The 23602-nt window shown below is 48.7% G+C and overlaps 2 protein-coding genes across 2 annotated transcripts; one reads left to right on the top strand and one right to left on the bottom strand.

Annotated features, from left to right (window-relative positions):
* Positions 1-543: 543 nt before the first annotated feature.
* Positions 544-6118, top strand: LOC103180285 (galactosylgalactosylxylosylprotein 3-beta-glucuronosyltransferase 1). Its single transcript, XM_007896048.2, has 5 exons — positions 544-661; positions 918-1432; positions 2693-2989; positions 4151-4259; positions 4397-6118. Exons 1-4 carry the CDS (start codon positions 550-552, stop codon positions 4235-4237), a joined length of 1011 nt encoding a protein of 336 aa, XP_007894239.1. The 5' UTR covers positions 544-549; the 3' UTR covers positions 4238-4259; positions 4397-6118.
* A 2880-nt stretch (positions 6119-8998) lies between these two features.
* On the bottom strand, positions 8999-23585 carry LOC103180284 (beta-galactosidase-1-like protein 2). The gene is made up of 19 exons (XM_042343932.1): positions 23428-23585; positions 19403-19600; positions 18963-19031; positions 18479-18574; positions 18065-18173; positions 17637-17729; positions 17194-17275; positions 16820-16881; positions 16299-16380; positions 16065-16202; positions 15710-15790; positions 15110-15216; positions 14334-14480; positions 14127-14198; positions 13725-13803; positions 13303-13390; positions 12444-12555; positions 11665-11781; positions 8999-11087 (listed from the first exon to the last, which is right to left on the bottom strand). The coding sequence occupies exons 1-19, from the start codon at positions 23571-23573 to the stop codon at positions 11013-11015; spliced, it is 1953 nt and encodes a 650-aa protein (XP_042199866.1). The 5' UTR covers positions 23574-23585; the 3' UTR covers positions 8999-11012.
* Positions 23586-23602: the final 17 nt, after the last annotated feature.

Here is a 23602-nt window from a genome sequence, read left to right as displayed (position 1 = left end):
GAATCTGGTGCCGAGCGAGAGGCTTCGCTCCGCGCTTTCCAAACACCGCTGAGAATCAGGCTCACGTCTCTATTGGTTTGTTTGCGCTTGGGCGCTGAACGAAGCTTGAGACGGACGGTGTTTTATTGTGTGGCGATGACATCTTGTGTTGTGTTCCGCTCCAGATTTCAGACTGCTGTCCCCAACCACCTCTGCCGACTCTTACCGAGGCTGTAGTGCGTGTGAGAGGTGAGCCCAGGACACAGCTCTGCCCCGCTACGCCCGTCTTAAGACCCTCCTCTCCGACCGCGCCTTTGGCCAACTCCTACCCCGAACCCTCCCTGCCCGCCCTCCGCCCCTACTTAATCCAACCCCTGACTGTCCGGCACCTTGCGGACATCCTCTCTTGTGCGAAGGCGCCGTGTAAATCATTTGTTGTTGTTGTGGTCGTCGAACGTCTGGCTCTCTGTGCTGCTGCCGGGTTGCGCGGAGCGATGTCGCTGTGAGCGAGGGGGAGGGTGACCGTGGGTTCGTTGCAGGTGATGAAGAGGCTCGGGACCAGCCCTGGAGATGCCGAAGAGACGAGACGTCCTCGCCATTGTACTGATCGTCTTGCCCTGGACGCTGCTCATTACCGTTTGGCACCAGAACACGCTGTCTCCCCTCCTCACCCTTCGGAGGGGTGAGTTGCCGGTTTCGTGCACAGTCACTACACTTGACGGGGTAATCCCGTGAAGCGCTCTGCGATGCCTCGACAGCCGCCGCGACAGCTTTCGCTTACGTAGGGCCCTTCAGCCGGGGGTAAGAATTAAGAGTATTACACACTCGGCGACTGATTAATTGGCGGGGGGGGGGTGGGGGTGGGGTGGGGGACATTAATCCAGCATCAACGTGGCTTTTAACGTGGGTTGATTTCCCTGTTCCCCACCCCCCGGCAGATGATGGTAGCGAGATCAGCGTCCGCAGAGACGCAGTCCAGACCTCGGACTGGAAGGAGTCCTGCCCGTCCGACAGGGGCATCGTGGAGGTGCTCAGGACCGAGTACGTGTACACGCGGCCTCCGCCTTGGTCCGACGCCCTTCCCGCCATCCACGTCGTCACCCCCACCTACAACCGGCCCGTCCAGAAAGCGGAGCTTACCCGCCTGACCAACACCCTGCTCCACGTGCCCAACCTGCACTGGATCCTGGTGGAGGACGCCCAGAGGAGGACGGCCCTGGTCACCCGGCTCCTGCGCGAGACGGGCCTCAACTACACGCACCTGAACGTGGAGACGCCGCGCAGCTACAAGCTGCGGGGGGACGTCCGCAACCCGCGCTTCCCGCGGGGCACCATGCAGCGGAACCTGGCCCTGCGCTGGCTGCGGGAGACCTTCCACCCGAACAGGTCCCGGCCCGGGGTCGTGTACTTCGGGGACGACGACAACACCTACAGCTTGGAGCTGTTCGAGGAGGTAACAAGGCTGTGGCTTCTGGTGCGCGCGCGTGTCTTACGGTGTCCACAGGGTATAACGCCTAGAGTCTCCCGTGTTACGGCGTCCGCGTGATGTGCCTGATGGCTGGTCACCATCTGCGAGTCGCAAGGCAGAGCGTCCGATAGAACCAGCCACGGGCACTAATTTGACCGGCTCGCACAACACAGGCAAATGTTACAGGCAGATGTACTTCGTGCGTGTTCGCCTGTAATATTTACAGCCCCTGGGGACGTGCGTCGGCGTGAATGGTGTTGGTGGCGCCTGCTGTGACAAGCTCGCTGACACGTCGGCTTAAGTCGATTTCGAAACGAGAGGGGATGATGGGGAGAGAATTCAAACTCGGTATCATATCCCCTCGCTAACACGCTTCCCGGAACAGTTTCCTCCATTGCACATCGTAAGCCCGGCTCCCAGATACTTTGCAGTTCTAATTCTGAGTGGTCCCCAGGAAGCCCCGTGTGGAATAGTTACCCAAAGATTCATTACTGCCACTTAAGTGATGCTATTTGAATATCCGCACTTGATCTCCAAAGAATAGCTGAAGCAGCAATACCTACGCTTGATATCTGGACGCTTTAATTTACAAGTTAACTTAATAAGAGCGATCATGCCTCAACTTTGAGAACAACGTGGGTCCCATTAAGATTCTAACAATGCAGAGAATAGTTTCCAACCGTCATTAACCATACAAGAGAGCAACGAAGGGCAATTTAGTCCTTTCAAGGACGCGAGGTTGTTCGGATGAAGAAGGCCCTTTGGCCCATTTGATATCATTCTTCCAGAACTCCCACACACTTATCATCTTCCATCATAACATCAAGCTGTGTTTTTAAATGATTCTCAACGTCCTGGCCTCAACCTCCCTCAACTGAGTCCTGGCCTCAACCAACCCATCTGGTACCCTGTTCTAGTCTTTAGTTGCCCGCTGGGTTTCCGTGCTCACAGCATCTGCTTTCTTTATTGCTGCCTCACACTGCTTTGACATTGGAAGCAATGAGTCAACTAACCACCGCTTAGACCTGTGGCTCTGAGCACAGAGCGCAAGCCCAGCCCTAGATGGGAATGTTAATCCCTTCGCAGAAGTGCACGAGGTTTCATCTTCTCAGCATTGGCAGAACGTGACGAGCTTGAAGGTCAGCCACGATCTTATTAAATGGCGGGGCACAGGTTCGAGGGGCCGAATGGCCTACTCCTGCTCCTGTTTCTTATGTTCTTATGTAGTTCCTTCTCTCACTTCAGATGCGCAGCACCAGGAAAGTCTCAGTCTGGCCCGTGGCCTTCGTGGGGGGATTGCGCTATGAGTCTCCGAAGGTGAACGCCGCCGGAAAGGTTTACGGCTGGAAAACGGTGTTCGATCCACATCGACCGTTCGCCATAGACATGGCGGGTTTCGCTATCAACCTGCACCTGGTCCTTCAGAGACCTCAGGCCTACTTCAAGCTGCGTGGGGTCAAAGGCGGCTATCAGGAGAGCAGCCTCCTGCGGGAGCTGGTCACACTCAATGATCTGGAGCCCAAAGCAGCCAATTGCACTAAGGTACGTCTCGTGGGCGAAACGTTTAATAAATAATAGTAATTATAATAATCCTTGCATTTGAAGCAGCGCCTCATCATGTCTTTGAGACGTCTCAAAGCGCTTCACAGAATATCATAATAATAATAATCCTGGCATTTGATATAGCGCCTTATCCCATCAAAGCGCTTCACAGAATATACTGTAAAGTGGATTGACTGTATATTTTGTAGGCGCAATGTACATATAGTTATAATAATGTCTGATTGTTGTCATGAGGCGTTAGACCGTGATGAGGCAGATGCTGATGTTAGCTATGACTTCCACTCAATATAAAACTACTGAAGGATGGAGACAGGAACGAGCTTGCAATGTGTTTGAGCTCCAGCTGTATAAGAAAAAACAATTATCGATTTAAGGATTTATGTAAAACACTGTCTGTTAAGTTCAGCTCCAGCAGGTCACATGTACAGTGTAATTTCCAACAGAAATACAGTGATTAATTCTGCCACTTTACAGCCTTAAATATACAACATAAATCACTGCAACACCTCCTCAGTGCGCTCGGGCAGTCACCAGTTCCCACAGGCTGTCGTCAACGTTTTCTCGACAGAGACGGGCAGTGTGCGCCGGTCACTGGGGAGACTTGTCTTTTCCCGGAGTTATCCGCTCGCCTGGCAAACTGGGTTTGATTCCCGAATGGGGGCGAAACGTCAGACAAGTTTCCTTACTCCACCCCACCTCTGTTTACCTTGCATTGAGTAGGAACCTGGTTGTTGGGCGATTGACGGATCGCTTTCCGGGGGTAATAATACTCTCCCTCCCTTCCCCCCCCACCCACAAAAAAAATTTTGTTCGCTCAACCCACGACTGTTTGTGGGACGCTGCTGTGCGCAATTGGCTGCCGCGTTTCGCCCGCAAAATACACAGTCACTACCCTTTATAAAATATTCTGTGAAGCGCTTTGAGATGCCTCAAATGTCCCGATAAGGCGAGGGCCATGACGAAGGCGAGGATTGTTATTATATTATATTTTAGCAATTTGTAATCTGCCCCATCACTGCACCTGGTGCTTCAGGGCTGTGGCTGAGCCCATCTCCCTTTGCGGAGATTTCTTTAAGGAACTGGTGATAATCTAAACCCGCGTATCTTGCGGACTTCACGTGAAGCCTTCATCTCTTACAGATACTTGTGTGGCACACACGGACTGAGAAACCTGTGCTGGTCAATGAGGGCAAGAAGGGCTTTACCGATCCAAACCTGGAGATATAAAATAAGCGAACTGATTGCGCAGGTAACACAGCCCTGAGCCCTCTCCACCCCCACCATCAGCTGCCAAGCCTTTCGTTCCTCTGCCCCGATCTTCGATAACCGTCAGGTGAGCTTTGCACTCAACGTACTGACGTTATTTTTCTTTTCTCTCAACGGCAGGCGAATGTCTGGAGAGCCCTGTCTGTCCCTTCACTTTACGCAGAATGGAATTGAACTGCCCACCACCATTTCCAGATTATGTAGCTCACGGTTCTGTGAGCACGAAAGGACGGACTGTGTGACGGAACGTGGCTAAACAGAATGAAATGGCCTATCGGAGCTGCGTTGCCAAACCTTTGAGGTGCGGCAGGAAGCCGCGTCCTGGTGCTTGGCATTCCTCTCCCACCCCCCCACCGCCCCCACCCCCTGCAGAGGACACAGGCAGAGGTACAGCTCCATGGCGATGCGGACTGTGTTTTGGGAAGAGAAGAGCGCGTGTACTGGGGTCAGTGTGGACTCATGTGATGAGGCCAAGTGAGCAATAGTGAGTTATCGCACCGTCGTTTACGCAAGCGATGAAAGATTGATTGAATGTCCGGTTCAACTTGCCCGGAAGCCTGTGGTCCACATGGTTTGAACGAGGAGCTTCACCTCCCCGGGGATCCCACCTCATGTCTCTCTCCGTCTGAAACAGCTACGGTGCAGTCCATCGCTCCCACTAAACAGCAGTTATTTACTTACTTCAGCGCAAACGCGGCATGTCTGCTCGACCCTCACCGCAGGGAGCGGGTGGCACTGAGCAAATTCATTTCATATCCACAGCAGGGACATGGAAACGCCGCTCACACACATGCACATGCTACACACACGCACAGACAGACAAGCACGCAACACACGCGCACTCAGGCAGACACGCAATCTGTCACACGTTCACAGGAGACAGTCAGACAGGCAGACGCGCACACACACACACCACACACACACACAGACAGACACACAAGTCTATCACACGCTCGCACAAGCACTGACACAGTCACACAGACAAGTGTGTACACATGGAGACACACAGACACACACACAGGTGGTGGACGGCGACACTTGCACTCTCACACGGACAGGCAGACCAGACACACACGTACACACACTAACAGACACGCACATAGAGGGGTGGACACACACAAGGTCAGACTCAAAGCCAGGTGACCACACACAGATTGCCAGACAGATACCAGCAATGATATGACTTGGTAAATAGACTGAGCCCGGCGGAGGAGCTGTGTTTCTGCTCACTGTGGGCAGAGCTGTCGGTTTGAATTATGACGTGAATAATGGAACGAAACAAAAATGTTGCACTGGATGAAGTGATTTAAACGCTGCCTGTTATCTGCAGCTGACATTTAGCCCACAGAGGGGATGTTCCTCTCTCTCTTTCCCCTTCCCCCACCCTTTTTCTCTCTCTCTCTCTCTCTCTCTCTGCATGCACATGGGCTGAGAACGGGCAAATGTAGTTCAATACAGCAACCGCCGCCACCACCGCATTCATACAACGCCTTTCACGTCAGAATGGACGTCCCAAATACAGATAAATGCAGGCTGCTCCCCGTAAAGAAGAATTAGAAGCACAAGTCCTCCGTGGATGGGACTGAACTTGCCAAGAGGCGACACTGAAAGAAATCTGGGGGTGTTATTTGATTCATCACTCACTCACTGTGTCAAAACAGCGTGAGGCACCAACAAACAAGGCGGACAGGATGCTGGGCTAGATTACTAATTCAGTTGAGTTCAGACTTCCATACTCTTGACTTTCAATACTGGTCACTGTGACGATAAAGGCTCAGACCCCAGAGGCGGTGCAACAACAACAACAACGGGCACTCGTATAGCGCCTTTCATGCAGAGTAACGTCCCAGTAGAGCAGAGGAGAGCAACGACATGGGCCCTCGCGTTAGAGGAATGAGCTTTGAGCGTTGTTTAGACAAGCTTCAGTCTTGAAAGGAGGCGTCGCAGACAGGACCTTGTAGAGGTTTATAACATTTTAAATGGGATTGAAAAAGCAAGCCCAGACCGATACTTTAGGATGCACCCAAGACAGTAGAACAAGAGGCCACGGGTTTAGAGTTGTAAAAGGGTAATTTCAAGACAGACACCAGGAAGGTTTTCTTCAGCCATATGGTAATTAATGACTGTTTCAGGTTGCCAGAAAGTGGAGGTGGAGTGAGATGGGTGCGCGCACTCTATCTGCACACAACACAACAGATGTGGGGGGTAAACTTAACACCAAATTGGACCAACTTTCAACGGCCAGATTGACGTACAACGTTCTGCAAGTCATTCACGTGCTCATTCGCTGAGAGAGAAGAGTGAGACAGAAGAGAGAGGAGAGAGAACACGTGGGAGGTGGACATTGAGAAGGGATGGACTAACTGGCTGAGATGTTGGTTCGAAACTGTAATGTGAGAATGGTCCCAGTGCCAAAGCCAAGCTCCGTCCGCATTTTGTGATAAAGTCCAGGCCGTTGTGGACCTGATCACTGTCGGTCATGATTGAAATGTTTGCGCTAACAGCAAATCTCTCCACACTGGTTTCTTGTCGTATAACAAGGAGCAGTGAGTGAGTCATTATCACTGTCCAAGGTGTGTTCCTAGATGCACGCTGTGAGCAACAGATTGTGAGCCTGAGACTGACTCCAACATTTGACCCAAGTTGACCTTTCCGGTAATAAAACCATCTGATGTGGACACGATTCGGGACGGAGATGTTTACACGTGGTGGGAGCCATGGCGGATCTGGTCACACTCAACACGTTAGGATACCTGCCTCCTAACACTGAAAATACGAAGCACAATTTTGTTGGGAAAATCTAAGACACAAGTCCTGGCAAGGAGAACTTCTTATTCTGTCCTTTCGGTTTCCCAACGGCACATCCCGGGGCTGAAACAGCTTCCCCTTTTTACGTTCCCATCGAACTTAACCCGAGTTATCCCCCCCCAAAAAAACCATCGCTCCGTCCTGTCCACGTGCCGCTGCTTAGTTTTTATTTCTATTTATTGGTTAAGAAATGTGGTTCAAGGAACTTCCAGAGCTCTGCGGGGAAATGTTTTTCGTGTGCGAGAGACCACGACTTGCGACGGATTGTAACAATTCAGCTTTTGTGCGCACGTGGTCATTGATAAAAGAGGAAAGGGACCAAATTGGGAGAACGTGCCAGCGTCCCTCAGCTGCTTATAAACACTATTTATTCCCAGCTCGGGCTGGAATGCATCAATGGCACCCGGTGAACTATTGATTCTCCCAGAGTTGGATCTTTTTCAAAAGTATTTTTTTTTTTTGAAAAGATCCGATTTTGGCAGATAAGTTGAGCTTCGCTGAACCCCCCCCCCCCCACTCCCACCCCCACCCCCTCCCCGCCTTCACCTCACCCCGTCAGGTTCTGACTTCACTCGTCAGCGACTTCTGGGATTACACTGGTTAATAATCATCACGTTCATTCCAACACCAGCACTTCCGAGACTTCCTGTTTGCACTAAAATCAGATTGCACTTGACGTCAACCACAACAGCTTGCATTGATAGAGCGCCCTTCACCCCAGGCGGCGCCTCGGAGCGCTTAACGGTCAAACTGAACGAACCACCATACCACAGAGCTTTCCCCCCCAACCCCCCCCCACCAATGAGTCTTCTTCCAGGCAGACAGCTCCCCCTGCCTTCCTTGCATCGTGTCCCCCACTATGCACGACGACAAAGTGCGTCGAGACGTTAACATACGCCGGTAGAAAAGTCTAATAAGTTCTTTTATTTTTTTTCCCCAACTCTTACATTAACATCTAACTTCACCACCAGCACTTGGGGAGCAGTGACAGGGCTCGGGGAGCGCAGCGTACAGACAGGTACTGTGTGGGGAGACGGGCACAGCGTACAGAACGTCACCATGTCGTGGGGGGAAATGGGGACCTTTGATAAGCCGGTGCACATACAAACTGAGATCAGGCAATTTAACCACTGTCCTCCACAAGGCCTGAACTCAATCCCGTCCTGACCCTGGGTACGTCGCGAGGTAGATTCTGATTACTTTTTGCTGAAGTTGTACGTCGTCTCTGGTCTCGGTTTCAATCGTAGAGCGTGAAATTAAGGAAGGCCGAGGGAGAAATTCAGCCCCAGCCGAGATTTTCTCTTATTGATTGGGAGCGCTTCAGAGCGTTCGAGAATGAAGGCTAATTCTTAAAATACAGCTTTCATTCTGAAGCCGTTTTTTTCCGTTAAGATCCTTAAGAGCAATAGCGAACTGAATTCTAAGCCGAGACTAGATACTGGACCCAAAGGGTAGTGGAAATCTGGAACTCTCCCTCCCCCAAAAAGGCAGTGGATGGCAGATCCATTCACATCTTCAAGACTGAAGTGGATAGATATTTATTAGGTCCAGGCTATCAAGGGATATGGGGCAAGGCCGGGTAATTGGACTTGAGGTACAGACCAGCCATGATCTTATAGAATGGTGGAACAGGCTCGAGGGACTGAATGGCCTCCTCCTGTTTCTATGGGTTGAATAATTTGCCATCGTCTGGCTGCTCTGAAATGCGACTCTAATCGAACAAGTCTAAACCCAGGTCGAATTTCTCCCCACGAGAGTTAAGCGAAAGGAAACTGCAACACTCCGGATAAAGCATTGCGGATTAATTTGCTCCTCGCGCTCAAAGGACAGAGTGCTATCCTTGGTAGAAGGTGACCCCCCCGCCCCCCCCCAGTGCAAGTTATACATGTGAAAAAAAAAGGAACACAACTTAAATTATTAAATAACACTTAAAACAATTTAATGTAAAATTACATTCCGTGCCATCGTTGGGGCTGAAATAAAATCCACTACATTTATCAGAGGCGGCGAAATAACACGTAGTGAATTAAGCAGTTGGGGGTCTATCATTGCAAGTCTCTCAAATATCAAGCCTTTCGGCTGGTTTGCCTTTTCATCTGAGTAGAAACAGTGCTGGGAGTCTGTGAGGTTCTCGGCCGCACCAGTAGATGGGGCAATGGGGATGGAATGTATTGAGCTTAGACAGAAATCTGCATCCAGCAAACACAAAGGGAATATGAACGAATGAAGCTCGAGAGACAGACAGCTCAGCAGCAATCGGAGGCTTCTGGTCGTAACGCCACGGGCAGCCCCTGCAGTTTGTGCTCGATGCGGAGAGAATTGGTCACAATTAAGAAGTTCTTTTAGTCCGTTTCAATGTCATTATAAGTCTCGACCGGATAAAGAGAAATTGCTGATAAAAAAAAACGCTCTTAATGATTTGTTTCTCACACTACACGACTAGGAATAGATTTCCTTTTTCTTTGTCTTTCGCGCCTGCAACCTTTCTGCATGTTAATGTTCTGTTCAGTGCTCAACAATCTCTGATGTTTTAGTAAATTAAAAATCCAAAAATAAAAGACTGACAAAGCCATGTGGCTCTGTAGTGGCTGTGCGCACACTGGCACCCTCTCACACATACTCATACTGGCACCCTCTCACACATACACACACGCTCTCACATACACGCACACACACACACAGGCACCCCCTCACACATGCACACTGGTACCCTGCATACACACACACAGGGAACCTCTCACACATACACACACAGGCACCCTCTCTCACACACACACACGTGATACCTCACATACATACTTGCATTGCTTCCACATGCAGCTCGCTTACTCGCTCGCTCGCTCACTCACTCGCAGGCACAGTGGCTCAATGTAGACCTGAGCATAAAGGTGTAAAATTTACTTTATGCTCACTGCTCACTTGGTGAGGGAATCTACCGAGGAGACAAAGAGCTCCAGCCACTAGTACGTGCGTCACAGCAGCTTGGACTGATGCTCCGTCATTCCCCACCTCATGGGGACGAGCATGACAGGGCCACTGCGCTCTTGTCCACCTGTAACATCCTCCGCACCACACAAGGTAAACCTCTAATGCTGGCAATGCTCTTTTGGGTAAGGGGCTTAGCTGTGTAAGATCAGCAGAAAGGTTCCTGGGGTCAGACTGAGTGAGGGAACCCACATTGTGTGCTCACAGAACAGAGTCGACTCCCAGGTCCCTTGCATTGACCAAAGCCCTGCTCCACTGACTCCTGTCATTTCAGTCAGTCCCACTCCCCGACAGCTCCCTCCACTCAATCAAGTGTCTGCTTCATGTCCCTCGCCCCCTCCATCTGATCACCAGCCAAGCTGTCACCCCTGCTCTCTGGGACGCCCTCCTAAAATTCCTTCCCTTTACATCCTCTCTTCACAGTTTTAATTTTTCTTAATTTAATTTCAAATCCCTTCTTGAAAGCCTGTTGATCGTGCGTTTGGTGAACTACTGTTGTCCCCCCCCCTAGCTCGTCCCGATCTCACTCAGTGATCTACAACCTCCCCTGTAACCTGCTTAAACACGTTAACTATATGAAATTAATTATTCACTTTGTGGCCGTTTGTGAGACACTGCTGCGGCAAGTTGGCTGCTACATTTGCCGACATACTTTTACTGTACTTTAACACTGTTTTACAAAGAAAACTCTGAAGCACTTTGAGATGTATCAATGGCTCTCTATCAAATTAAAGCACTACCGTTATAAATTTACACAAAACCTTCAACTAGTGTAATAGAGAATTTTTACAAAAGAGAATGCAACCAGCAATATTTCCAGAAACTTTACAACTGAAGATCAATTTCCAACATATGATTGACTGTACATCCGAGGTTTCTTACATCGAAATCTTCATTAGTTAAAAGGTTGACGGTTCAATCCAGGAAAAGTCCATCCTGATGGTCAAACACCACCCAAATCTGGGGTATCAGAAAACTCTGCGATGGTTCCTGCTTTGCTCTCCTCAAAAATTACAATCTAAAGGGGAAAAGTGACAAATGCCACAACATCAATGCAGAGGGCTCAGTTTCTATATCGATTAAACCATAGAGAACATCACTGATACAAGAAATAAAATGTCAGAATGTTCTGACGAAGGTCATCGACCTAAAACGTTAACCCATTTTCCTCTCTCCATAGTTTCTGCCTGACCTGCTGAGCGTTCCCAGCCATTTCTTTTTTTATTTCAGATTTCCAGCATCTGCGGGCATTTTGCCTTCTGGTCACCATCTCAGTGCTGCTGACAATGACTGTCACATGTTCACACCATCAGCAGTGAAAGTCTCTGCTCCTTGTCCTTCACATCACACGCACCACAGAGAGATTCTGATACTAAACCGAGGGGCTCCACAGCACGGGAAACTGGTGCCAATACAGGGAACAGCCTCACAGGCTACTCCTCGTATGGCTCTCTGTGTGTGAAAGAGCAGCGAGCAATCCTTACGAAATGGTTTGTAGTCAGTGAGAGCGGGTTAGGCTGCACCATCACTGACACTGTGCCCTAGTGGGGAGCCAGGGTTTCACCGAATGCACATATACTTAAGTCTGCTCTCACCTCATTAGTGCCATGATGTAGCCAGGGTGCTGGCAGGTACAGCGTCTGCTGGGGTCCCACCGTCCAATACCGGCCGAGATTGAGTCCGTTCACAAAGACCACGCCTTTCCCCCAGCCCTGAAAGATTGAGGAGCAATATCATTGCTCTGGGGTGTCTGATGGCAAATCCACTCGCTTTCTCGGGCTATTAACAGCTGCTGACATCTACACCCGAAGGAAGATCGGATGCAAAGGACTTCCTCACTGGGAAAACAGAGCATCAGCCTAGGCACTGATCTAGTGAATTGTCACTGGATGTCCACTACCCTGGTGTATCTATGATAAGAACTTTCCTAGTGATCTGCTATGGTAGGGTATACATCATCAGTACACTTTGGTCTCCCCAAGCATTGGCTCTTGCTAAAATTCTACTGGACTAGGTAAACAGGGTCTGTCCGTATTGGGAGAGAGTGTACAGTCCTCAGCAAAAAGAATATATAAGCGAGTGAAACTTGTGATCATTTAGTTTTGAGGCTCCTAACAATAATAATAATCCTCACATTTGATAAAGCCCCTTATCACGTCTTCGAGACGTCTCAATATGCTTCACAGAACATACTGTAAAGTGAATTGACTGTATATTTTGTGGGAGAAACGCGGCAGCCAATTGCGGACAGCAGTGTCCCTACAAACAGTCATGGACTGAGTGACTTTTTTTTGGAAACAGGGCTTCCTTTAGTGTCGGACACCCAGCGGATCACAAGAAAAATCTACATTGGGGGAAAACGGCATTTCCTTACCGGGAATTTTATAAATGTATCATACGGCAATGAATCCACTCTCAGAAGCCCACAGAAAAATCCAGGCACTGTGGGAGTTTGAGGGGTTACAGCCCAGTCAACAGCAGAGAGCCTTCAGCAGTGAGAGAAAGAAAGGTAGAGAACCAAAGGTCAGGAGTTACGCATTGTCAACACCAAAAGCTATGGTGAGAGTGGTGGGGGAGGACTGGGGTGGTGGGTGGGGGGGGACTGGAGGAGGAGTGTGACTTGACTTCTACAGGAAGCAAAATCAGCAGAAACAACAACAAATTACATTTGTGCAGGCCTTTCACGTCAGAAGGACTTCTCAAGGTGCTGGATAGTCAGAGATCCGCACCTGAGCTGGTGGTTGGGATTAGGAGGGGTGGAGGAGGGAGAGGGTAAGCATAAGAGGGTGACCAAAGGCACGGTTCGAAGAGGAGGGTTTTGAGACGGGTCTTGAAGGATGCAATGGAGGGGGAGTGATGGAGGGACTGTAGGATGGAGTTCCAGAGGGTGGGGGCAGAGAGACTAAAGGCCCACCCACCAATGGTGGAGATTTGATCTACAACAACAACAAAATGACATTTATAGAGCGCCTTTCACGTCGGGAGGATGTCCCAAAGCCCTGCTCACTCAGGGGGCTGGACCCGAGCATGGGGGAGGGGTAGGGTAGGGGTGAGGGAGGCAGAGAGGTGGGAGGGCGACCGAAGGCGCAATTGAAAAGAAGAGTCTTGAGACCGGCTTTGAAGGAGGAAAGGGAGGAAGTGAGTTCCACATCTAACCTACGAAACAGACGAGTTGTGTTGCTTAGATCAAATCTCCTGCACATGGAGCAGAAAGTGCAGATATAGGGTTTTACCTTTCGATGAAATTGGTTTTCATCTCCAAGGGGTGGATGGTGAAGCCCCTCAGAGGCTTGTCATTCAGAAAGATGTCTCCCGTTATACCTGCAACAGGATTGGGTCGAAATGAAGCAGCTTCACTCTGTGTTTGGTCTGTGCATCAGGCACAGTTTGGGCTGTGCGTTCACGTCAAACATACAGCCTGAACAGATATCGATCGCGCTGACAACTACTGCAGCGTGAGTGTGAATGTTTGCGTAGAAGGCAGTGTTGTGTACAGTCTTTCGTTACGCTGTGTGAGTGTGCAGGAGGCAGTGCTGTGTGTGGCAGATAGCGTGTGTGTGTTAGTATCAGTCCCTTGTTTCACTGTGTGTGTGTAGTGTGTGTAGGAGGTAGTGTGTAGTGTGTAAGGGTGTATCAGTATCTCGTGACACTGTACCTTTTCGCTGCTGATCGAGTTTCAGGCCGTAGTTCACTCGGCCGCGATTCTCCACCAGCAAGCTCAGCTTGCGTTTCCCCTGGGGTGCGAGCAGAGACACAGGGGCAGGGGGTGTTGACATGTTCACAGTGAATGACACAAACCTGCACCCCAGAGAAATGCCGAACGACAAGCACCCTCATCGTATCCGTCGCATAGAAATGTAACATCAGAGACCGGGTGGGGCTGCTCTTATTCTTCCATTGTTAGGGAGCCAGCACCAGAGACCTTGTAGGTGCCTGATGTGAAGCTCGCTGGCTAAGGCACAAGCACAAGCCGCCATGCCAGCCACACTCAGCTTTGCTGGACATTATTAAATATTGTCGGCAGTGACCGATGTAGAATAACACTCCTGGTACCTACCTCAGCCTCAGGGATGTTAAGCTCCAAGTTGTCATAGTCCAGGAATCCCACAGATTTGCCGTCAACAAACACCTGCGGAAACAGTAATAATAATAATCCTCGTCTTAGGGACGTCTCAAAAGCGCTTCACGGAAATATGCTGTAAAGTGAATTGACGGTATATTTTGCGGGTGAAAGCTGCTTTAATATAAGGATTTCCTGCTTGACCTGCGCTCTGTCCCGGACATGGTTTTCAGATGCCAGGGTTCCTCCGCTGGTTATGACTGTGCTGTACAAGGTGTAGCCGAAGGCCTGGCCAGAGCCTGAGTTAATGGGCAGGTTCTCCATGTTGATGGGCGTATCACTGGTAATTGGCTGTAAGCACACAGTTAGGATATTTAACACTAAACATTCCGACAATTTTGAGACATCGTGGAAGACGTGATAAGGCGCTGCATCAAATGCAAGTACTATTATTATTCTTTCAGGAGAGTTAATACACACAATCGTAGAGCCTGGGGACACTGTGTCTAATAATACTTGCATTTGAATTCAGTGCCTTATCATATCATTGAGACATCACAAAGCACTTCAAAGGATATACTGTGATATGCAGTGACTGTATTTGTAGGCAAAGACAAATGGCAACAGTCATGGAATGACCAATTTTATTTGAGAGTTTGTAGGCCAGGCCCCCTGGGAAAACCTCTCTTCTCTTGTTGTATGTGTGCGCGAGTGCGTGATACGTGTGTAAACAATGGGGGGGGTGGGTGGGGGCTGTTTTTGTTTCGGGTGAGAGGTTTATGGGGAAGTGGCAGCTGTATGTGGATGTTTGGTGGAGAAGGAGCGATTGGGAGTGGGGCAGTCTTGTGCATATGCTGGGGTGGGCAGGGAGGGGGAAACCGGGAAGAGCTATTCACTGTCGTGAACAGGTGCTCCATGCGCCTCGGAAGCAAGACTTTGAGGCTACCGTGTGTGAGTGCTGCCCGATATCTGCTATGTACCATCTGTAAGAACTTGAGTGCGTCCCACAGTGAGATGTACTCCTTCAGGTGTACGGTGCCATAGGCCATTTTGAACGTGACAACGGGAACCTTAGGCAAGGTTTGACCTGCGTAGGAAAATGATTTGAACAATTAGAACAAACCGAAACTACGAACCCACAACCTTCTGAGCAAGGAGCTTTAACGCTTGAAGAACAGACAGAACCTTGTCTACAAGGACCACACTGGCTATCTATCAGGGCTTTGAGTTGCAGGATTAAGAGAAGCCGAGTGGGAAGAATCCCTACCCCCAGTGACGTGCCTGACCCTCTAAGTCCTGCCAACAAGCCAGGCTAACAGCTGTCATCAGCATCCGGAGTCTTGCAGACCTGCCGAGTTCAGGAACCGAATGACCAAGAGAACCACTGAGAGTAGACTTGATTCCCAAGATTCCACTTTGGAGCCAGCTCAGCCTCTAGACCCTGCTTATCCCCATCCACCACAACCCCAACCCCCACCACCCCCAAAGAGGGGAGAATTAGAAGCCTCCTACACTGGGGGAGTGGGGGGAGGGTGTGGGGGGGTTCCCTGCCAGCCTGTTATTCTCTCGCTGTAGATTACCGAGATACGTGGTGAAGATCTGTCGAAGATTGAAGTACTTTTCGGTGTAGTCTCCCGCTTCTGACAAAGGTGCATCATAGTCTGCAACACAAACAGTCAGTCAACCCCACTTGTAGACTGCAGCAGTTCAACAGAGACATGAACAGCACTGAAACACTGAGTCCAGGAGAGTCTGACTGCAGAGCAAGTATGTGCGAATAAACTGTGGAAAAATGGCTGCTGATGTGTTCAAAATACAGTCAAGAACCTCAATCAGACACAGACATTTCTACTCAATCAGACATGCTATCCAATACAATATTATTTTGATACAAACTCACTGCGTATGAGTATTGAGCACCGAGCAGACACTCACCATAGCTAGTCACGTCAGCAATATAGGTTTCGAAATCTTGAGCTCCGTTTATAAACCCAAAGTTAGTGCCCCCGTGGAACATATAGAGATTGAGAGAGACGTCTTTAAGCAGGAGCGCTGTGATGATATCTATTAATCCTGCAACAGTGAGAGAATGGAACAAACTGCTAAATCACCTGAATCATCATTAGCCGGAGAGAAAATAGTGAATCGGTGTGACGATCATACATTCACCTTCACTGAAGACATGGTGATGGTCACCCCAATGATCGAACCAACCCGTCCAGTACTCCATCACCATCTTGGGCTTGTCAGCCTAAATACAATAGGAAGAGGAGATAAATCTTACTGACTTGACTGTTGACTCAGGGTAAAGCAATAATCCCATTAGAACAAATTACCACGAGCAGCAGTGTCCATAAATGCCGGGCAAGTCACCAGCGGCTGTGGTATTTAAGACAAGCCAATCTCTAACAGCAACACTGTGTCATACATGAGGCTATTAGTCTGGCGTGTGACAAACCCATGTTTTGCTTTGTGTCTTGAGGACAAGCACCACACATGTCTATTCCATCTTCCATTTGGAATTATTCACCATCACAAAGAGGACTGTAGATGGAGAGCCCAGAATGCAGTGTCTCACACCCTCCCCCCCACCCGTCTGTGGTGCAGCCTGACCAGAGCCCTACACAGCTCGAGTCCGAACGACTGTATGAACTTAACCGATTCGTCGCAGTTGATATAGAGAACCTTACCGGCAGCTCGCTTAGCAGAGCGAGCCCTGAATCTGCCTTCTGAAAGTTGACCGTCACCAAAGCTGTAGGCAAAGAAACAGAATTGGGGCACACGGACAAGAAGAGACTTACTCCTGATTATGACTGAAAGCACAGTTCAAGGTCTTGAGGTGTCTTGAAAGAGGGGAGTCAGAATGGCCAAAAGCCCATTCGCCGATAGATAGGGCGGAGGCACATGAAGCAGCCAGGTCGGCTGCTTCATGTGCAGGTTGAAGGTGACGTGGGATACACTGCCGCAGGTCCTCGCCAGAACAGCTGATGGCATCCTGGCTAACCTCAGCTCGTTATATTAATTCCGGTCATTCAGCAGAGTAACCGACACCGCTGGCACGTACCTCCGGCTACAGATCCCTGGCGCAGCCCGTGCGTGTTATCTGATGTCATCAATAATTCCACTATTCCTCTGCTCAACAGTGCCTTTTGGAATAAACAGGAATAGCATTAATCACCTCCAACTGAGCTAGATCGACAGATGAAGGCGGGCACGAGTGCGTCAAAATGCAAGCAGACGAGAGTTTGACAGATATAGGCATATTAGTGATACAAATGAGTTATGTCTACACACTTTGCCAGAAGGCCAATCGACTAGTTGGCGCAGTGTGGTCTGGCATGTTTTTGTGTTGCATTGCTCTAGACAACTCTATGATTTCATAGGTCATTGGAGGGAGGATGCCTTTAAATAAAGAATTTGGATACCTCTGCCTACTCCAGGACTTGAGAGGTGCCAGGGGTAGGCAGCTTATCTATGTGCCAGCAGCCTCTGAGCGTGCAGACTGACCTCCTTTACATACAGCATGTAACTAGGATCCTCGTTATAGCCACCGTATTCGTTCTCCACCTGCACTGCGATGATTGGGCCACCGTTCTTGTACTGTAACCACAAACCGTGGGGAGAAATGTCAAGGTTGAAACCATGACCGTTACTGCTGCCCGTCCCAGATCACAGTCTGGGAGCTCCCTGAGCCCCCTCCCCTCTCCCCGAGCAGTCCCTTCCTCTGTGTTCGAAAGGAAAGGATAAAGAGGCATGTCACAAATGTCACAAAACACACAATTCCAGTTAAATGGCAGGAATGATGCTAGTTTTGCCCGCAAAATACACACTCAATTCACTTTAAAATACATTCTGTGAGACGTCTCAACGACGGGACACGGCGCTATATATCAAATGCAAGTATTATTATTATTATGATGATAAGTCAGCCTTACCTGGTGTGGAATAACTTTAGGCATCAGTACATCAAAGTACTTGTCCACAGCCTGAGTAAAGCGAGAGTATGTGGTACGGAGACGCATGTTCGGGTCACGGAGCAACCAACTGCGTAGGAGCAAATTTCAAACATTAATGAAATACACAGATTGCAGGTGGGTTATCAGCAAATACATAAAGATTCTGTGCTGTATGTATGTGGGGGCGCGGGCGGCGGAGAGAGATATCAGTGAGAGTACACTGGAGGGGATGTCGGCAAGGGTATTTGGAAGGGCTAAGTTAGAGTACATGAGGGGTGGATCAGCAGGGGCACATGAGGGGGTTGTGGAGAGGATATTGAGAGGGAGAATAATAATAATAATCATTATTATTTTTATTCAATTTAATTCAGAAATTCAGAGTAGTGCTGTTACCTAGGTAAACCTCCAAGATCCAACTCTGAGCAGATGTATGGCCCTGGGCGGAGTATTACCCACAAATCGAGATCTTTCGCGAGCGTAAGGTAGTCTCTGTGAAAGAAATATTAATTTTAACACAGGACAACTGAAAGAGGGACCAGACGTGTGTGCTCAGAGTAAGACATTACCTTGAGAGAATGCCATTCACATGTAGGATTAGATCTTTTACATTCACCTTTAAGTCATGGACATTCACCTCCCTCCCCCTCCCTATAAAATGGATGCTCAATCAAGAAGCAATGCTAAAACGCACAGATCATTCCCACGACACAGTGAACTAAATCATAAGCAACTAGCACAAGGGGGAAGCACTCATATGGTTTTAAATTGTTCGTCACCAAAGGAAATTCTACTTGACCATACAAAGTCTATTCCTCAAGCCCCTTTGTTCATTCATCCTCTGTGTCAAACACCCTGTGTTGAACAAGTTTCTACTCACTCAAGATCAAGTTCACTCTTGAAGTTATACACTCCGATCTGTAGTTCATGAAGATTCCACGGAACATACCTACAACAGGGAGAATACTAAGACGGTGACCTTAAGAGGTGGTGGGTTTCTGCATCTGCCAGCTGACCAAAAAAAGACCACCCTCCCCATGCGATTGAACACAATTCAAAATAATAATCCCACTTAACTTTATTCACCTTTACAGAGCATATCCCTCTGTGCAAACTGGCCGAATAATTAGATAAAACAGTTATCACAATAGAAACGGCCCCCAAATGGCAAAAATTCAAATTAGCGAAGGTCCAAGTAAGGCTTGGATAAGATTGTCACTGTACACACTCACTACATATCTAAGATGCACTCTCATGATGCCAGTTTCCTCACATTGCAAGACAAATGGTCACAAAGACAGAGACACTGTATGGACTCACGTTGTTAATGTGTTTAACCCTAACGCTTTCATCTTCAGCATTCGGTCAGCCCAGTATTCCCGTGGGACCCGGAAATAGTGCAGGGAGCCTCCGAGGATGACAAATTTGTATCCCTCCAGCTGGAAGTATTCCTTCTCCGCCTGCAGACCTAGGACTCTGGTGGACAACTGTCCTGGCGTCAAGGCACCCCAGTGGTACCTGGAACGAGAGTACGTCTTCAGTACACTGTGTGATGGTGGCTGTGAGTCAAGTATTTATTGATGAAGCACGAGTTCAGGATAGTCACTGGAAGAGTTGAGAGGCAGATCGGAGGGGAAAAAAAAAACTTTCAGGCAAGGAAGCATGATATTCTAAATCACAAGTGGCTCTGCAGCTGAGACCACAACAAGATTTGAAAGGAACAGGATAAATATTTCAAGAGGAAGAATTTAAAAGGCCACAGGAAAGAGCAGACAATTGGGATGCGTGTGTGTTAGCCTGGCTCAGTGGTAGCACTCTCGCCTTTGAATCAGAAGGTTGTGGGTTCAAGTCCCTTACGTCAGGAGAGACGAGACATTAAACCTGTTCAGGTGAACGTTAAAACTCCTGTGTCTCTATTTGAAAAGAAAAGGGATTTTATTTCCAGCGTCCTGCCCAACAATCCCCCAGATAAAATTAGCCACTCTCTTTACGGCTGTTTGTGGGACAAACTGGCTGCCAGGTTCGCCTGCAAATAGTTACCACTTTACAGTAAAGATTCCTGTCACGTTCTTTGAAGCGTCTGGATATCACGATAAGGCACTACAGCAAATCCAAGGATTATTATTACTATATTATTAAATTGCAGCGTATACTGCTCAAACAGCGGCTCCCAGGGATGTACATCGGGGAAAAAAAAATCTACAACAAACTGAGGTCTACAACAAACAAATTTACATTTATACAGCACCTTTCACTTCGGGAGGAAGTCCCAAGGTGCTGTTACAATCGAACAGAATTCAATCTAGTGACTGAGTATAACTCAGTCTAGTAAACCGTTGAGTTTATGGAAGAGCCAGCCAGACATTTGTTCAATCAAACTACCATCAATTTGGCAGAGTACACACGCGGTTTAATATTACACAAATCCTGGCAAGCTGCTAAACAATTAGAGCTATTGCATATCCTATTGTTCATGAACCATGACATTAGCTCTCTTTGTAAAGGGCTTCAATGAGCTCTGGAGGGTAGAGAACTTGTGCCAACATAATAGAAGCAGAAGCCACTGTTTTGCCACCTCTAAGACTTTTGAATATTCCGCATGTGTTTATTACCCTACAGCTTAATAGTTAATCCAGCGAGAGTTAATCCAGTGAGATTTGATCTGCATCAGAGAAATGTACAATCCATGGTGCAGTTCTGGGAGGATCAGGATATAAATTGTCTTATCTTACAGTAATTGGTGTCTCAGCCATAACATAACATGTGGGAGCAGGAGGAGGCCATTCGGCCTTTCGAGCCTGCCCCGCCATTCAATCATGGCTGATCTTCTAATCTAACTTGAGCTAGTAACCTGACCCNTGCCTTATCCCCGCATCCCTTAATCCCTTTTGCAATAAGAAATCTATCTATCTCAGTTTTGAATATGTTCAAGGACTGAGCGTCAACAGCCCTTTGGGGTAGTGAGTTCCATACATTCACTGCCCTTTGAGTGAAGAAGTTCTTCCTCAACTCAGTGTGAAAGGGTTGGCCTCTGATTTTAAGGTTGTGACCCCTGGTTTTAGTTTTTCCAACCGGGGAAACAATCTCCCACTATCTACTCTATCATTGCCCTTTGATGATCTGATAGGTTTCTATAAGATCCCCTCTAATTCTTCTATATTCTAGAGAATATAGGCCCAAATTGGTCAGCCTATCCTCGTAACTCAACCCCTTCATCCCTGGTACTAACCGAGTAAATCTACGCTGCACCCCCTCCACGGCAAGTACATCCTTCCTTAAATAAGGAGACCAAAACTTCACACAGTATTCCAGGTGCGGTCTCACAGGGCCCTATACAGTTGCAGCAAGACTTCCCTACTCTTATACTCTAATCCTTTTGCAATGAATGCTAACATACCGTTCGCCTTCCTAATTGCTGCTGCACCTGCAAACTAACTTTCTGTGATTGGTGTACAAGGACACCCGAGTCCCTCTGGACACTAACACATTCCAATCTCTCCCCTTCTAAAAAANTAACCCGCTCTACGGTTTTTGCTCCCGAGGTGGATGACTTCGCACTTCCCTACATTATACTTCATGTCCCACCCACCTGCCCAATCACCTAATCTATCTATGCCTCGCTGCAGTTTTTTAATGTCGTCCTCTGTGTTGACACTTCCTCCTAGTATTGTGTCATCCGCGAATTTAGATATATTAGCTTCGATGTCCTCATCAAGATCGTTGATGTAGATGGTAAATGGTTGAGGCCCAAGGACTGATCCTTGTGGCACTCCACTAGTCACATCCCGCCAATCTGAAAAGGACCCGTTTATCCCTACTCTTTGTTTCCTACCCGTTAACCATTCCCCAATCCACGTTAGTATGCTCCCAATTCCATGGGCCCTTATCTTTTGGACGAACCTTTTATGCGGCACCTTATCGAATGCCTTCTGGAAGTCCAATAGACCACAACCACTGATTCACCCTCAACTCGTTTACAGGAAATATCCTCAAAAAACTCTATGAGATTTGTCAAACATTACTTCCCTTTTGTAAAGCCGTGTTGACTCGGCCTAGTTATATTGTGCCCTAAATGCCGCACTACCACATCCTTAATCAATGATTCTAAAATTTTTCTATCGCTGATGTGAGACTAACTGGTCGATAGTTCCCCATCTTTTCCTTTCCAAAGGAAGATCCCCATCTTTTCCTTTTAAAACCCTGGGATGCAAGCCATCCGGACCAGGGGATTTGTCACTTTTTAGTGCTAACAGTTTCCCGAGCACCATTTCACTACTAATGAAAATTTCGCTAAGTTGCTCCCTGTCCTTATCCGTTTGGTGTATCCCTATTGTTGGTGGACTTGTTGTGTCTTTATGGGTGAAGACAGATGCCAAGTACAGATTTAGGGACTGGACTCTGCCATGTCCTTGTCCGCCATTACAACTTCTGCCGTCCATGACTGTAGTGGACCTACATTTACCCTCATCGGCCTATTCCTCTTAATATATTTGTAAAAACTTTTACAATCAGACTTAATGCTCGTCGCTCGCTTTCCCTCACACCCCTTTTTCTCGCTCTTAATGAGTTTTTTAGTTTTTTTTTGCTGGTTTCTAAAACTCTCGCAATCTTCAGATTTGCTGCTTTTCTTGGCAGTTTTATAGGCCTTTTCTTTTAATTTGATGCTTTCCCTTAACTGCTCCGGTCAGCCACGGATCGCACACGTCAGTGTGTCAGTGAGTGTGGGCGTGTTAGTATGCGTGTGTGTGTGTCTCAGTCAGTGTTTGTGTCTCAGTCAATGTTTATGTGGCAGTCTGTGTGTGTGTGTGTGTGTCAGTGTGTGTGTCAGTGTGTGTGTGTGTCAGTGTGTGTGTCAGTGTGTGTCAGTGTGTGTGTGTGTCAGTGTGTGTGTGTGTCAGTGTGTGTCAGTGTGAGTGTGTGTCAGTGTGTGTGTGTGTCAGTGTGTGTGTGTGTCAGTGTCAGTGTGTGTGTGTGTGTGTGTCAGTGTGTGTGTGTGTCAGTATGTGTGTGTGTCAGTGTGAGTGTGTTTGTATGTCAGTGAGTGTGTGTGTCAGTGTGTGTGTCAGTGTCAGTGTGTGTGTCAGTGTGTCTGTGTGTGTCAGTGTGTGTGTGTGTCAGTGAGTGTGTGTGTGTGTCAGTGTGTGTGTGTGTGTCAGTGAGTGTGGGTGTCAGTGTGTGTGTCAGTGTGTCAGTGTTGGGCGGGAGAGAGACGCCATGAACGACGACAAACAACAACAATCCGCCGCCGCCGTCACGTGTACACGGCGCCCCCCTCCTCCCTCCCTCCCTCCCCACCCCCGAGGCTGATGGCGTCCCCCGCGCCGACCCCCGCAGGCGGCCCCTACCTCAGCCTGTACAGCAGGAGCAGCCCCAGGAGCAGCACCAGGAGCCCGAGCCGCCTCCGCCGCCAGTAACCGCTCCGAGGCGGCGTCACCTTCGCCATAATCTTCTTCGCTCCTCCTCCTCCTCCTCCAGCCCTCGCCCCGCGCATGCTCCGTGTCGCCCCCCCTCAGCTCACGC

Source organism: Callorhinchus milii, unplaced genomic scaffold (assembly GCF_018977255.1).
Source record: "Callorhinchus milii isolate IMCB2004 unplaced genomic scaffold, IMCB_Cmil_1.0 Scaffold25, whole genome shotgun sequence".
NCBI lineage: Eukaryota > Metazoa > Chordata > Chondrichthyes > Chimaeriformes > Callorhinchidae > Callorhinchus > Callorhinchus milii.
Note: the sequence above shows the minus strand (reverse complement) of the source record. Positions and strands in the feature narration are given on the sequence as shown.